Here is a 16,589-nt window from a genome sequence, read left to right as displayed (position 1 = left end):
CCATATGCCGCGGGAACGGCCCAAGAAATAGCAAAAAGACCAAAAAAAAAAAAAAAAAAAAAAGAATTTTTCTTAGGGACAAGTCCTCTGTCTGATAAAGAATGGCAGAGCAATAAAAGCAACTGAAGAAAACACAAGCTATCGCAGAGACACCGTGGATGAAGATGGCAGAGGCAAACTTCAAGCATCACGTAACTGTGAGAGTGACAACATGGGAATTAACCATCCCCTGTGAATCAAGCTGGCCACCTGTGTGCCAAGCACTGCTTCAAGAACACAGGAAGAACTCTGAAAACTGGCAGCTTTCTGGGCTCAAATCCTCAGATATATATGAGAATTGTTCAAGGCTACTTATTTAGAAACAGCTCACAACCTGAACAAATAGCATTGTTGTTCCATTCGTTGTCAGTGTGATAAGGAGCTTCGAATAAAAATAAATGGCCCAACATAAAAATTCTCTTCCCTTGACCATGTCACCCCCAGCTTATCTTAATTACATTAGAGATAATGGAACATCCAATTTGTGGGCTAATCAGGGATGATCAGCTACTCATCTGGCCTCTTCTAGCCTATTCCCTATTCAAATCTGAACCAGCGGATTAGGTACAAAGAAGAATGTCAACCAGAGGAGCTAACGAGCAAGAATCAACAGCTACTCAACTCAGAACTAAGAGGATTGCGAGAGAGTCTGAGGCAATGTGAGAGATAGGAACAGCAGTGACAGGAAGGAAAGAAACCCAAGGGAAAAGAAAAAGGGATAGACTGAAAGGATGTGCAGAGGTCTAAACATTATAAGGAAGGGAAGGCAAACCAGAGAAAATGAAAAAGTAGTGGAGAAACTATTACAGAGCAAATCGGAATCTTTCAAGTTACGTGGGAAATAAATCTCTCCGAACACAGTTAAGAAAGGAAGGCAGGGGAAGAACTGGGCAACTGAATTAAGAACAGGTGGGGAGCACTCGAACCCCATTTTCATAAAGGGAAGAGGGCAATATGCTTTGACTTCACACCCGCTTACTACTGAGCTGTTGCTGGCTTTTAGAAACTCTACATATGTTCCGATAATGTTGTTCTGTTTTTGCTGGGACGCACCAAATGGGAAAAGATAGGACACATTTATGGTTTTGTAGCTTGTTTTCTTGGCATTTCAGCAGGACATTGGCAAGTTATTCAAACGTGAAATTACCACCAAAATGCCAGGAAGCTGCTCACTTTTTATTGAAAAACGATTCTTGCTCAGCGGCAGCCTCCCTGTGTCCTGACAGGTGAAAGGTCTCCCCCTAGGCCGGCTCCCAACACCGGAACCTCTCCCTCACAAACACGTGTGCACACATTTTGCACTGTGGTATGTCACTTAAATGTTTTGGCTGGCTGCACATTTAGTCTCAGTATGGCACAACGTTCAGAGCCTGCCAATTTCAGAAACACATTCCTCAGGGTAAATGGATTAATAAGGCTCGGTGGCATTCGACAATCCTAATTTAATTTCATTGGTCCTTTACACCAGGAGAATCAATGTTGTTGAGTAATTCAGAGTGTGAACAACAGCAACAGCAGCAACAACAACAACAACAACAACAACAACAACCTTAAAATATTTCCAAATCTGAATCAAGTAAATTTCTCTATTTCTAAGGATAAGTACTACTGCCAAAAATATAATTACTTAAATTTTAGGGAATTTTACTCTGATAACTAAACATACCAGTCATTGAAATAATGTCTCTGAAACATTTTCTTACACATTAGAGCTGGCAGCCCCCCAAGTGTCCTGTTTCACTCACATGGGCGCTACTGAAGATATGTGTGGATACCTGTATGGAATATTTTAATTAAGCACACTGAGAAGCAGCATTATTTTTTTACTTTCTTATTTTTGAACCACATAAATAATTCACAGATATATTTCACTTGATATAAGGGTTATATAAATAAACAGCAAAACCCCTACCCACCCTTGCAGGAGAGCTACCGCCTCCAGACTAGTGTGAGCATCCAGTCTCCTTCCTGGGAAAAGGTGCATTTTTAGAATCAACTCCACATGATCACTAACCTTCTTCCTCCCTCCTCCAAAGACCCAGGGGCTTGAGAATCTCTTACTCCATAATGCAATGATCTAGAAAGGTTTTGCTCTTTTAATCCTTGTCAGAAACAAATGGAGATAATTCACATGTTAAGTCACATGATCTCTGAGTATCTTGAGGGAATGCTTGTTGCAAAATATTGCTGCACATATAATAGCTGTTCTGACTGATTTATTTACTGTCCACTTGAGCATCAAGCTGTTGTCTGTTTTAAAGAGCTTGGAGAAATTGTTAGTTTAAAAGGTGGCGTACAAAGTCAAATTGTGCGATAAAAGGAAAAGAAACTGAGTAAAATTATCACTGATCATAACTGCTTTTCTGAAATGCTAATTCAGCAGCAACCAAAATACTATTTATACTGTAACAATGAAACCAAAGAACTGTCTGACCCTTCCATTCTAAGATTAATTTAATAATTAACTGACCATTCCAGTGTTTCAGATGTAGTCACTAAACACACACAGAGTTACAAGCACGGTATTTTCCTCAAAAATGGTTCCTGTAGAACTCTCTCTGATGAACTAAGCAGGAGAGCTCGGCCTGGGAAACCAGCTTCAGAACCCGCACAACCTGGTATACATGTTGCCCTCACAACAATACACATATACCTTTGGTTCATTTCTTACCCTCTTCCGGGACTCTTCGATGGCAGACAGCAGGGCATTGTCCTTTTCATTCTTTAGGAAGCCCTAGGAAAGAGGAGAGAAATGACATAACTTAGATTACAATTAACAAAATTAACCTCAAATACCCAAAAGTACAGAAAAAAACAAAAACAAAAAACATAGACATTATCTGCTACCCTTACAAAAACCTCAACTTGAAAATGACCCATACTGGAGTTTCCGTCACGGCTCGGCAGAAACGAATCTGACTAGTATCCATGAAGATGCAGGTTCCAGCCCTGGCCTCGCTCAGTGGGTTAAGGATCTGGCCTTGCCGTGACCTGTGGTGTAGGTTGCAGATGTGGCTTGGATCTGGCGTTGCTATCTATGACTGTGGGGTATGCCAGCGGCTACAGTTCCTATTTGACCCCTAGCCTGGGAACTTCCATACGCCGTGGGTGTGGCCCTAAAAAAGATGAAAGAGGAGTTCCCGTCGTGGCGCAGTGGTTAACGAATCTGACTAGGAACCATAAGGTTGCGGGTTCGATTCCTGGCCTTCCTCAGTGGGTTAACGATCCGGCGTTGCTGTGAGCTGTGGTGTAGGTTGCAGATGTGGCTCAGATCCCGCGTTGCTGTGGCTCTGGCATAGGCCGGTGGCTACGGCTCCGATTCAACCCCTAGCCTGGGAACCTCCATATGCCGCAGGAGCAGCCCAAGAAATAGCAAAAAGACAAAAAAAAAAAAAAAAAAAAAAAAAAAAAAAAAAAAAAGATGAAAGAAAGAAAAGAAAAAAAAGAAACCCATATTACAGATACAGCTTTGGCTATGCAGCCAGTCACAGTGCCTGTAAGTGTTCTTCAGTTTATATTTCTCTGTTGCTTTGAGTTAATTCTTCAGTTTCTTCCTAACGTTGAGGAAGCCATCAGCCATCCCCTTTGGGTATTTTCCACTTGTTTGTCAATGGCTGGGATACCTGAAAAAATCATTTATTTACACAGTGCTTCTGGGGTTTTGCCACGTGCACTCCCTATTTCAGGCCAAATGACGTCTACTGCTTACTTAATACAGGTGGGGTCGGGTGATGAGACCAGGGCTCACAAGTCTAGCTGAATACATGCAAGGTTAAATACCTGCAAAACACAACTTCATAATAACAGACAACAAACCTAGCTTTACAGCATGGTGCTTCCATTTACTACTTGCATAGACGACTTGATTTAACACAAGACATCCAGACTCTCTTTTTCTTTTCTTTTTTTTTGTCTTTTTGCCTTGTTCCCAGGCTAGGGGTCCAATCGGAGCTGTAGCTGCCAGCCTACACCAGAGCCACAGCAACGCAGGATCCGAGCCATGTCTGTGACCTACACCACAGCTCACGGCAACGCCAGATCCTTAACCCACTGAGCAAGGCCAGGGATCGAACCCGCAACCTCATGGTTCCTAGTCAGATTCATTTCCTCTGCGCCACGAAAGGAACTCTTTTTCCTTTTTTTTTTTTTTTTTTTCACTCAGACTCCCTAAATTTTAGTTTACTCGTATGTAAAATGACTATTAAGTGATATGATGTAATCAAATGCTTTACCCAAGGTTCCATGCATGCAGCTCTATCTCTTGCTAGGACAGATCAGGTTTAGATCTACTGGTGACGGTAATGAAAGAGATGCACAGGTGGCTCCCTCTTGCTATTCATTGTTCTCACTGCTCAACCTGAGATCTTGGGGAGGAGGGTGGGACAGGTGCAGACAGAGTGGGCTTCCATGCCTGCCTCCATGCCAACGCCTTGCCCTCCAGACAAGGATGCAGCTTTTTCCCCACAGCCTGGGGTTTGGGGCCAAACAGGCATAAGGAAGATGAGCCATCAATTAACAGGTAGAGATCAAAGTCTTAGTTGTAATATGAAAGAATTCACCCTATATGTGAGATCCAACTATACATTGGAACGCAAGGTATCTTCATGTCGAGCACACTATACATATATTTATACATGTCCAAAATCACCTGTTTTTTTCAGAATCATGTTTTTGCTCTTTTTGTTTTAGGAATTCTTTATGGGAATATGATACAAAGTAGAATTAAGCTAAAGTTTTATAAGTGACATGCTAAATTTTAAAACATCTGAGAGTTTTCGTGAAAACTTACTGTCATGGTTAATTGATTAATTTATTGATCACATTTATATTTCAACAACTGTAATGTTTTATTCAAATAGTCTCAGATATAAGGCTGCAATTCTTAAAACAAGAATAGGGGGCTGGATTATGTCTTGGGGACAGAAATTTAAATAACATATTGCTCATCTTTATAGAATCCTCAGATCTTTTATGTGTTGGCCCACAGTTCTCCATATCCTGCTGTCACACCCCAACTAGGGCAGTGCACTGGAATGGACAGGGACAACAGCCAGCAGTCGAGAAACAGTTCCCTCACAGGCTCCTCCAGGGCAGTCCCTGAGGCAGCTATCACAACATGGAGGTGGCACCAGATACCTATACTGCTAATTGGGGGTGGGGTGGAGAGAGGCACCCACCACTTGTCTACCAATGTAATGGCATCAGTAAACCAGAGCACAGAAAGCTAGGACCCCAGGTAATCCATTCAGGAGGGGGCAACCTGTCACTCCATGCCTGTTTCTGGCCATTGCAGGGGAACCAGACCCAAAATCATGGGAAGGATTTTAATGGACCATGTTCATAGTCTTCACAGCAAATAACTGCATCAAGTCCACAAAGCTTTGTCATGATTTTCCTTTTCCTGGGTGGGTTCTTCATCAGCTAAAGCAAAAGGCTTTAGCGCCACAGTTTATCAACAAAGCTACAGAACTATTATCTCTGGTTGTTGTTCTTGAACAAAGAGTTGTACAGCCTGTGCTCTGTTGTACCTTTTCGTAGTTACTGCTGATTGTCTAAACAAGGCACATTTAAGATGGGGAGTGGTGGTGACAACCACTGTCTGAGAAAGCCTGGTCTCATTTTGTTCTTTCAGGGTCAGGGGGAGGGGCTGTGCTAAGTGCCCCACTCCCTCTCTGAGCTTCTGTGCTCTTCCCAGTCAGTGACCAGCCCAGCCCATCCACGTCTGCATATAACCTGTACACACTATTCGAACACAAATGCAAAGCTTATTACTTCAGACACATTCGTTTAAAAGAAACACAATATTCAATAAGAAACACAATTTCAAAATTTCTAAAAAATGAAATTTCAAGTAGTGGTGAAGGAAAAAAAAGATATTGCTTTGGGGGCAGACTATTCTCTTCTTTATAAACCTACCTTCCAAAAAGCTCACTTGTCCATCAACAGATGATTGGATTCAGAAGATGTGGTATATATACACAATGGAATACTACTCAGCCATAAAAAAGAACGACATAATGCCATTTGCAGCAACATGGATGGAACTAGAGAATCTCATACTGAGCGAAATGAGCCAGAAAGACAAAGACAAATACCATATGATATCACTTATAACTGGAATCTAATATCCAGCACAAATGAACATCTCCTCAGAAAAGAAAATCATAGACTTGGAGAAAAGACTTGTGGCTGCCTGATGGGAGAGGGAGGGAATGGGAAGGATTGGGAGCTTGGGCTTATCAGACACAACTTAGAATAGATTTACAAGGAGATCCTGCTGAATAGCATTGAGAACTTTGTCTAGATACTCATGCTGCAACAGAAGAAAGGGTGGGGGAAAAACTGTAATCGTAATGTATACATGTAAGGATAACTTGGTCCCCTTGCTGTACAGTGGGGAAAAAAACAAATTTTATTGGAGTATAAACAAACAAACAAACAAAAAAACCCAAAAAGCTCACTTAATAAAATAGGCTACATGTATTTTATTTTTAAAAACATATATTAGTGACCTATCTTTTGAAAAGACTCTGGTATCTAGAAAAAATATAGTTAATACACAGTCCTAATAGTGTTGGGATCTGTGTGCCATCTAGTGGCAGTTAGTTTCTTGCAAATAACACATATTTTAAGGAAAAATAAATTAAAGAACTAATAAGTTGGGCAGGAAAATACCTGCCTTAGCCCAAGATTCCCATGGGTCTTTCCTTGACTTTCCTTTTCCAGGTGTGTTTCCTTTCCTTCCCACTCCTGTGAGGCACCTCTCAGGCCCCTCATCTCGGAGATACACTCTCAGAGCTTATCAGAAAATGGGTTCTGTAGAGGTGTGCTGGGTATTAGGAGGTGCCTTCTTTCACTGGGTGGACTCCCTGCCGCAGTGAAGGTTCCTGATTGTGGAGAAGGCCCAAAAACTTACTTCCTACTTGGAGATACCATCCTCTATCTGTGACCCTCAGAGTTCATCACTAATATCCCCTCTTTTTGCCAATGAGTGCTTTTTATTTGCTCACAGTCTCCCACCCAGCCCCTTTGATTGCTGGACCACTGAATAAAGAACATTACATAAACATCTGCAAGCTTTCTAAGTAAGTAAGATAACTACTCTGGACTTCCCATCTGTATGTATACTGCTCCTCGCTGCCAGAGTCCTGGAAACAGACACTCTTCTAACTGGCTCCTTGAATGGGTTTTGGTTTCAGGTTTTTTGTAACATATAATAGCCTCCATTCAGGAAGCAATTAAGGGCTAGACACTGCTCTAAGCAATTCAAAGACATTACTGCTAATCTTTTAACAATACGAAAGAATAGACAAGACCGCTGCATTCTCCCCACCGCCACCCCCAATCCCGTTCTACAGGTAAGAAACAGATTTCAGCATTTAACTAACTTGACAAGGGTTCCCGACTGACCAGGAAAAGGCAGAGGCAGAGGCAGAATTCAAACACAGCACTAACTCTCAAAAGACCAACTGTTTCTGAAATACTTAGGGAATAGCAAACTTCTAAATTTGGAAAATAAAGATAAATGTCCTTTTCTCTCTATAAGAACGAGTCCAGGAGGAGAGGAAAAAATATTATCTTTAAATTTGCTTCCTTCATCAGTTATTAGTTCCCTTTTACAGATGATGAAGTTGAAGGCTCAGAGTTACTAATTGTTATACTGGTACTAATAAGAGCTAATGCTTACACGGATGTGGTGATTATTTTGTGCTAGCTGTGTGTTACACACATCTGGTTCTAGTCCTCACTTTTAACCCAATGCTGAACTGTCTCTCAATACTACTCAAGTGAATCATCCTTGAAAGCATGTTCCTAATATCGGTTTAAACGTTGAAAGGGCTGTGTGAGATGGTTTCCAGAGCTTCTACTAACTCTAAAAATGTTATAGTTCCATATTAAGATCACCTGGTTCATAAGCAGCAAAGTTCAGACTTAAAATTCATATTTTCTGAACCCTTTTCTACCTTTTCCCATTCTCCCATGCAAGTCAAGATGAGACAAACAGCTATTTAATGCTTGCATATTTATTCCTCTCTTCCCCTACCTCACTGTAGGTGAGGAATGAAACAATAAACGTTAAGTTTGGGGCATTCCTTTAGAATGGTGTTTTTCAAACATGGGTCAGAACCTACATCACGGCGGTAATCTGAGCCACAGCAGTGACAACAGTGAGTCCTTAACTGCTAGGCCACCAGGAAACTCCCAACATTTTTTAAATGAAATAAAATGCAACAGAGATATGTAGTATGGGTAAATACAGTTTCATGAAATTTTCTTTCAATTATATACACTTATTTGCATGTATGAAGTGGATCATGGTGTTAAATGTCACAGGCAAAAAAGATGGAGAAATTAAGTGTTCTAGACTGCCAATTCTAAGGCGTTCCAAAGTACTATTTTTGATTATTGCTGTGGAACAATAAACACCATTCATATGCACAAGCAATATCTCCAGCCACGTGTTCCATCCAGAGGAAGTGGGCTGCCTTGCCATGTATACTGGCTGAAAACAACCCAAAATGTAACTGTAAGGTAAGCCAATTTTCTTATCAAAAGTGTTGTCATAATAGCAACAACAACAACAACAAAAGACAAAAAAAAAAAAAAAAAAAAAAGGAGTTCCCGTCGTGGCGCAGTGGTTAACGAATCCGACTAGGAACCATGAGGTTGCGGGTTCGGTCCCTGCCCTTGCTCAGTGGGTTAACAATCCGGCGTTGCCGTGAGCTGTGATGTAGGTTGCAGATGCGGCTCGGATCCCGCGTTGCTGTGGCTCTGGCGTAGGCCAGTGGCTACAGCTCCGATTCGACCCCTAGCCTGGGAACCTCCATATGCCGCGGGAGCGGCCCAAGAAATAGCAACAACAATAACAACAACAAAAGACAAAAAAAAAAAAAAAAAAAAAGTATTGTCACATCTCAGGAACCTGGAAGCCAAACTGGCTTTTATCTGGCTCAGGTTGAGAAAGACAAGCATAAAAAAACTCTTTTTTTTTTTTTTTTTTTGCAATTTCTTGGGCCGCTCCTACCGCATATGGAAGTTCCTGCTTAGGGGTCGAATCAGAGCTGTAGCCACCGGCCTACGCCAGAGCCACAGCAACACAGGATCCGAGCCATGTCTGCGACCTCCACCACAGCTCAGGGCAATGTTGGAGCGTTAACCCACTGAGCAAGGCCAGGGATCGAACCCGCAACCTCATGGTTCCTAGTTGGATTCATTAACCACTGCGCCCCAACAGGAACTCCAAAAAACTGCCTTATTTCAATCACCACTCAGAATCTGGGTTTCAGAGTACAAATGACTGTAGAAAAAGCAAGTGGGCAAAAGGATTTTTGTCAAATGGCCAAATTCTCTTAGCTTATTTGCTTTCCAAAAGTGAAAACTGTAAGAAATAAGGGTCTCTGTGAGAAATATTTCAGTATCCACTTTAGCTAGGAAAGTATGATGGCAAAAAGAGCTTGCATTGATTCTTTCACGGTTCTTTGCTTCCCACCACCACCAAGTAAGTGATTTGTTGAACGATTATGTAAACAATTGGAACTGAGGAACACACAGATTTTCTAACCATTAAAAAATAAAACAAACAAAAAATAATTAGTCTAAGTTGGCCCCACAAAACAAAAGCCGTATTTTACATGGCCCTCAAAACACAAAAGACATTCTATAGGTCTCATCCCCTTCAAAAGACCAACTGGAAATCCACCCTGTCAAATTTTAAAGTGAGGCAGCCACAGTTGGCCTGACTTTCTGGGAGAAGCTATCTGACAATGTGATAAGCGTTATAAAAAATCTTGCATCTTCTCTCATTTAACCCATACAATATATACAAATTAGTAGGAAGTCAATAACCAACACTCAAAATAATATTCCCGCATGTAAGCAGTGACCATAGGTATCAGTCACTGTGGTTGAAATAAACATTGCCAAGACTCAAGCAAGAGCTAGAAGGCAACAAAGAAGGAAAGAATCATATAGCAGAGCAAAAAATAAACTTGAAAAACAGGATAATCAAGAGGGTCTGCTCCAAGATGAAACAAGAATTCCAATATGCACTGCAAGTATTCCTCAGAACTTAGATAGTGGAGAAGTGGCCAGTTTCTGTCAAGACAGGAATATGAGCTGTACTCATTATTTTGCTTCAGCTCCTTCTGAATAAAATACCACTCCCTTAACTGCTCCCAAAGCTTCTTCCGAATTTCTGAATGAATGACCTCTTCTGAAGTCTTCTCTTGGGTAAAATTTTTACAAAGGTAAAACGCCACTTATGGAGAAAGTGAGGATGAACAAAGCAAGATACTGTTTTCAGATGAGCACAACAGAAATCCTGCCTGCACTGGAGCTGCCGCACTTATCAGATGGTGTGGACGGCTTTTCATAAGCTCCCTTTGTGTTGCCTACAGAGAATGCCTCGAGGAATCTTTCAGGTGCAAAGATATGTTCATTACTGATAAAGCCCAAAAGATGAACAGAGAAATTTAAAGTCTGGGGCATTTTCAAAATCTGGGGAACTTTCATATAGTTTTATAGCATGGTTGGTTATTTTCTTAGATCAATATTTAATGCATTAAAATAAGTATATAAAAATGTCAGGGAGTTCCCGTCGTGGCGCAGTGGTTAACGAATCCGACTAGGAACCATGAGGTTGCGGGTTCGGTCCCTGCCCTTGCTCAGTGGGTTAACAATCCGGCGTTGCCGTGAGCTGTGATGTAGGTTGCAGATGCGGCTCGGATCCCGCGTTGCTGTGGCTCTGGCGTAGGCCAGTGGCTACAGCTCCGATTCGACCCCTAGCCTGGGAACCTCCATATGCCGCGGGAGTGGCCCAAAGAAATAGCAAAAAGACAAAAAGACAAAAAAAAAAAAAAAAAAAAAAAAAAAAAAAAGACAAAAAAAAAAAAAAAGAAATACAGACTGAATAGCAAATCCAAACTTTATTCTCCACCCAGATATTTAGCGTAAGTTCCATTGCTTGTTTTCCACACACAAAAAAATCAGTATTTTAAATTGTTTGCTCATGGATTGCATTAAATAACATGCATATTTTTCCGGACTGCATTAAATATCTATCTCTTCAAAAAATACCCCTACAGAAAGCAGGGCAGGTCTGACATGGGGCCACTGTAATATATTTTTAATGCTGTTGCAATGATTTCTCATTGCACATTTATACAAAAGCCTGGCCACCCTCATCAGCAGGTGGCAGCAGACCCTGCAGGAGGGGCTGTGGAATTCATCCCACCATTTGCCAGTTCAGCAGACCAACTGGCCTACAGGCAGCTCTGGAGCCAACAGGTGGCCGACCTTGGTGCTATATAACATGGCACTGTATGGGCACCAGGCAACCTGTCACTGTCAGGCTGCAGGGCCCCATTTTGTACATGGTTTCTGCTACTGGGCTAAACAAAGGGTCACACAATTACATGATAGATTTGGGCCCATTAAGGCAAAACAAATCACTTGCTCCCATAATTCAAATTGGTTTACATGATGATCTACAAATTCTCACAGGCTGAAGAGAAAACGTGTGCAAATACATTCTAAACCCAAGAATACACAGCTCTGAGCAGAGCTTCCACCCAGATCCACCTATGGTCTTAAGGGCAGTATTCTGACTCAAGTGTACTGGTATGACTGGTCTCTCCAAGTCATGCCAATATAGTCGTGACACAATTCCATCTCACCTGTGCCTTCTGGAAAAGGCTTTTATGAGGGACTTGTATCATAACCCCTACGAAAGAACTAGAAGAAGAAGGGGGAGGGAGAAAAGGAGAGGGGGAGAGGAGAGGAAGGGGAGCTGGAGGAAGAAAAGGAGCAAGGACCTCAGGCTTATACCCTCAGGAATTAGCCCTCCTGTCTCTGGGGAAGGGGAGGGCAGGAAAAGGGGAAGGGGAGGGGAAGGGAAGAAAGTGGAGGAGGTGGGGGGGGAGGAAGGGCAAACAGAGAAGGGAGGGGAGAAGGTGGAGGGAATAACTATCCTATAACAAACACACCGTTTCCAAGACTTTCAGCACTGGGTAAAGAAAAAATGTAAGAGGTAGGACTCACCATGCTCCAGAAGGAGAAGCCATCTTTGAGAACGGGACATGTCATTCCTGTGGGAAGGAGGCAGAGCGTGCGCGCCTCCCTTTGCCAACACAATGTAAGTACCTAACTACTAGATGCCTCTTCCTACTTAATACACCAAGCATCAAACTGGGGCTGCTTAGCATATCTAGTTGCGGCACTTGGAGAGTAAGGCCAAGGTTAAGGTAAGGTCTGCACTCCTGTGAGGCCACTCAAGTCTCTGGCGCTACTGTGACAAAGCCAGTTCTGTCTCTTTTAGGGGGCCCAGTGTATTCCTGTTATCTATCTCTGGCCATTCAGGAAAGGAAAGTGATTTTTCCAACTCAGTTATTGGGAAACTCCATGGAAGTGGGAGCAAGTAGTAAGGGCATAGTATAAATGAATAAAATAAAAAGTGATGGCCATTTAGTCAACTAGTAGCAGAAAAAAGGCTTTTCAGCAGAATTCTCCCCTCCTCCCAAATCTAGCGGAGCCCTGCAATAACCTTTCAGGGTTGTGTAAGCACCTTTCCCCTGCTGGTCACAAGAGGTCTGAGGAGGGGACATGACTTGCTCAGTGCTAATACCTTACCACTTCCAGCAAACACGCCAGAGCCTGCACCCTACTGATGCAGCAGGATGTGCCATGCTGCAGTCTTGGGCCTCTGCTGGCCATCCTCTCTTTCCACTTCTGGAAAGGAGGACAGACCAGCAAGAACACCGGAAGCCAAGAAAGGGAGAGAGGGCAGCCAGCCAACTGCTCCCAGACTGCTGAGGTGGTCCCACGGATGGAAGCAAGGACAGCGACTCTGAGCACTTTATCTCCTCTCCTGTCCCCCAAACCCGCACCTCCTGCCCCACTCTACCCCAAACTAGCATACCTGGCTAGAGCTACCATTTGGGGACACAGGAACAGGGAGGATCCTAAAGAGAAAACTCTTCAACCCAGCTTTGCGACTGGAATAAACAGTGTGCCAAAGTATGCCTAACTTCAAAAAGCAGCTAAAGAGCCCTATCCTCACACAAAAGTATGAACAGGTCTAAAAAATATATTAATCCCATAGCCACTCTTAGGTGATGGAAAGATAAGATACATTAAGGGATGATTAAAAAATGTTTAAATGTCTTAGGAAATTTGATTTCTGTCTTGGAGACAGAGGAGGCCACATTCAAAGAACTTTGGGTATGAAAATCGCACTGCAGTATGAAACGAGAATGCATCAATAATGGCCTTTATCATGGCCAAAGTCCCCTCCCACTGCCTCCAAACCCACCCTAAAAGAATTTGTTAAAAGAATTCAATATTAAAAGCAAAAAAAACACAAAAAAAACCCAAATCATCTGCTTTGTCAGGTCTAGTGTCTCTTTCCTTTGGAAAAAGGAAACAAAAGCAAGATTTGGGGGCTATGAGAAGGAGAGACAGCAGAGGGTGTGTCTCCGAGGCAGTCAGGTGGAAGCTGGGTGGTTTTTGCCAGGCTGGTTTCCACAGCGCTCAGCATTAAGCCTAAATGAGTTCTACTTAGCAAGCACAAGGAGAGCCGTTAGTCAAGACAATGTTTGGGGACCACGTGTCATATTAATTCCCTGCTGGTACATGGTGTCAGTCATTTACACTGCAGTTGAAAATCACAGCTCCTCCCGCTATGCAGCATTGCTTATGCTGATGGGACTGGAGCACTGATCATCATGGCTGTCACAGAAAAGGGAGCTTTGGTTTTGCTGCAGTTTCTTCTTATTCAGAAATTCTTTTTCAAAAATTTGTCTGGAGACCACTAAAACAAACAAGAGACTTCATAACTTCCCATTGTCTTCAGTGGAATTTGTCATCGTACCCCTCTGCTAACAGTACTTAGGACTTCACACTCTCTCTAAAGCTGTAATTAAGTTTGGAAACGTTCTGACTTTACCCTGTCAGAGCTGAGAGAATACTGCAGGATGCACCACTCACCACTGTCACCACGGGTACAGAAAACATGAAACATTGCTGGGCTAAAATGGCAAATACACTCAACAGGAGGAGAGAGGGCAAGCCCATTTTCAAACACAAATTGCCGGAAATTGACAAGGAGCTAAAACCTTTTGCTCAGCCCATCCATACTAGGAAAAGGGGCAGCCCTCCTCAAGATAAAGGAGTGATGTGCTGGAGGGCATGTCAGGATGCCTGTGCCCACCCCAGAAGACAGGCACTTTGCACCCTTCATGCCTAAAGTGAGTGGACCTAGAAACTCGACCTGCAGGATATATCTTGTTTTAAATGTTTGTTTATAAATACATATTACCTACAGCAAAGGACCAGGAAGACTCCAAGCATGGCTCAGTAAGTCATTTCTGAGAAGACTGGAAAAGAACATCTCTGTGAGTAGGCTGCTAAAGCAAAGACAGACTCTGCTGCAAACTCAGTCCATTAGATCCATCATCACCAGCCAATAAACCCAAAAGAGAGAGGGTCAAATGTAGACAGAGGCACAGCACAGATTAGGAGTTAGCTGGCCTGGATTTAGGCAAAATGGACTGCTTTCCAGATCTATGACCTTGAGAAACTGGTTTAACGACAGTAAAACCTGCTTTGCTTAACTATAAGATGAGCTGATTGCACTACATAAATTCTAAGGCAAGCTCCAGAAATTCTAACTCCATAAGAGGTGGGAACGGTAAGAAATTAGCATCGTCACTACCACGATGACTATCATTCACTTCCAAAATAATCCGTACCTTAAAAACACAAAAAGAAATACAATATACTTTGTTTATGAAGGCAGTCAACATATATTTAATATATGTTTTATCATAACCAAAGCCCACAAAGAGATAGAACAGAAACCAAAATCAAAGGCAAATAATATATTTTCACTGGAATGATAGTTTTATTTGCCATAAAGGAGAAGCATAATGGCCTGTTTCCTAAACATTCGTCCTGTACTGAAAGGACTAAGTGTTCACATTAAAAAAAAAAAAAAAAAAAAAAAAAAAGAAGAAGAAGAAAAAGCACAAAGCAAGGAAATTCAGAAGTATTAATAGAAAACATCTATTTAAAATTTTATTTTATCAATACCTGCCCACACCAATTCCTCAAAGGCAACAATCGGAAGCTATCTAGATGTAAATGCTAATTAAATCTTTACTTCAGGAAAATCTCAAAATTTCTGTCTCCTAAGAGAGTAAAGGGTAACTGTAAATTGGCAAAGCAGTGCTCCCAGAGGCATCTTCGAACTTGAAAAAGGAAAAGGAAAAGGCCTCGCGTGGTCCGCCTCTTGTCACAGTGTCCTGGTGACGCCATTTTACTCCTTCCTCGCTGCCATCTTAGGGCCACGAACGTCTCCTAGCGGGCTGGCCGACGTGCTTGCTTATCTACATTATGGCACTGCCAGAGCAGTCAAAGGTTTGATACGAATACACTTTTTTTGCAGCAAAAAGAACCAGCCCCTAACTCTACTACCAGCCAGGCTAAAATTTCCAGAGTGAAGAGATTCAGGAATCCCCTACAAGTACCAAAGGGGAAAGCCTCTTCTCAGCAGCCAAACTTGGGTAGACCATGGTGAAGGCAAAGAAAATGGGAGGCAACTAACTGGGTCTCTGCCATGCCCCCAGAGTTATCTGGCACACAGCTTAACGTAAAGCCAGGGAAAGAAAATAAGACCAGAAGCTTCAACCAAGTTTTACTTTAAATATTTCAAAGGAAGGTTCTGTGACACCCTTTCTGTCATCCAACTAAACATTTTATGCAAGCAAAGACGCAGTCAAAATGGAGTGCTAATGTGCTATCCTACAACTCTTTGATTTCAAAGTGCAAGCCTATAAAAACCAAAGGAAAAAAATCCCTTTGCATTCTACCATATAATAAACAATTAATATATTAAATGTCCCTCTCAGGATTAACAAAATTACACTGAGATCTAGGCTCTTATGCTACAAGCATAAGCTTAATGCAAGATTTATGGAATCTTTGTGGGGTTCTAAACGGGGTTTAGGACAACAGAGCCTTCCTATTTCAATGAAAAGACTGATGTGAAAAATCCTCTCTCCTAGTTTCAAAAACATCTCTTAGTTGGAGAAAAGGGCATTCAGTGACCAGAGAACAACAGCTGGTGCAACAGGACTTGGAAGAACACCTGGCTTTATAAATTTGATATCAAGCTAAAAGAGTCTCAGACATCCAGTTCTGTGAAGATTCAACTTCTGAAATAGCTACTAAAGCATTTTGAGCAAATTCTTCATGGTACAGTTTACTGTAAAATTACTATAAATTCTTTGGGGTTAAGTGCCTTTAAAAAGATAAGCACACAAATCAAAGTTAAAATCCACTTGTTTCCCCTTAGTAACAGCCAAGGAACAAAGGAATAAGCCAGGTCAAATCTAATTAATTTTAAGAATCAAGGTTTCTAGGCTTACAATCACAAACAAGAGTTTTCCACAAATTGCTTTGAAGTCACAACTATTAATTAATTAGAAGGCACTAAAAATTATCCCCATTAATGAGAGTGAAAGCATCAATCTACTGATCTTTTAGGAGAAAAT

The 16,589-nt window shown here is 41.9% G+C and overlaps 1 protein-coding gene across 5 annotated transcripts in view; it reads right to left on the bottom strand.

Moving 5' to 3' along the window:
* NUP93 (nucleoporin 93) overlaps positions 1 to 16,589 on the bottom strand; it is a 115,837-nt gene that overhangs the window by 37,253 nt on the left and 61,995 nt on the right. For 4 of the 5 annotated variants that reach the window (XM_021093394.1, NM_001244152.1, XM_021093395.1 and 1 more), the window contains 1 exon segment: positions 2,711 to 2,773. In XM_021093394.1, coding sequence (XP_020949053.1) covers positions 2,711 to 2,773 — 63 coding nt within the window. 5 annotated transcript variants of the gene reach the window in all.

Source organism: Sus scrofa, chromosome 6 (genome assembly GCF_000003025.6).
Source record: "Sus scrofa isolate TJ Tabasco breed Duroc chromosome 6, Sscrofa11.1, whole genome shotgun sequence".
NCBI lineage: Eukaryota > Metazoa > Chordata > Mammalia > Artiodactyla > Suidae > Sus > Sus scrofa.
Note: the sequence above shows the minus strand (reverse complement) of the source record. Positions and strands in the feature narration are given on the sequence as shown.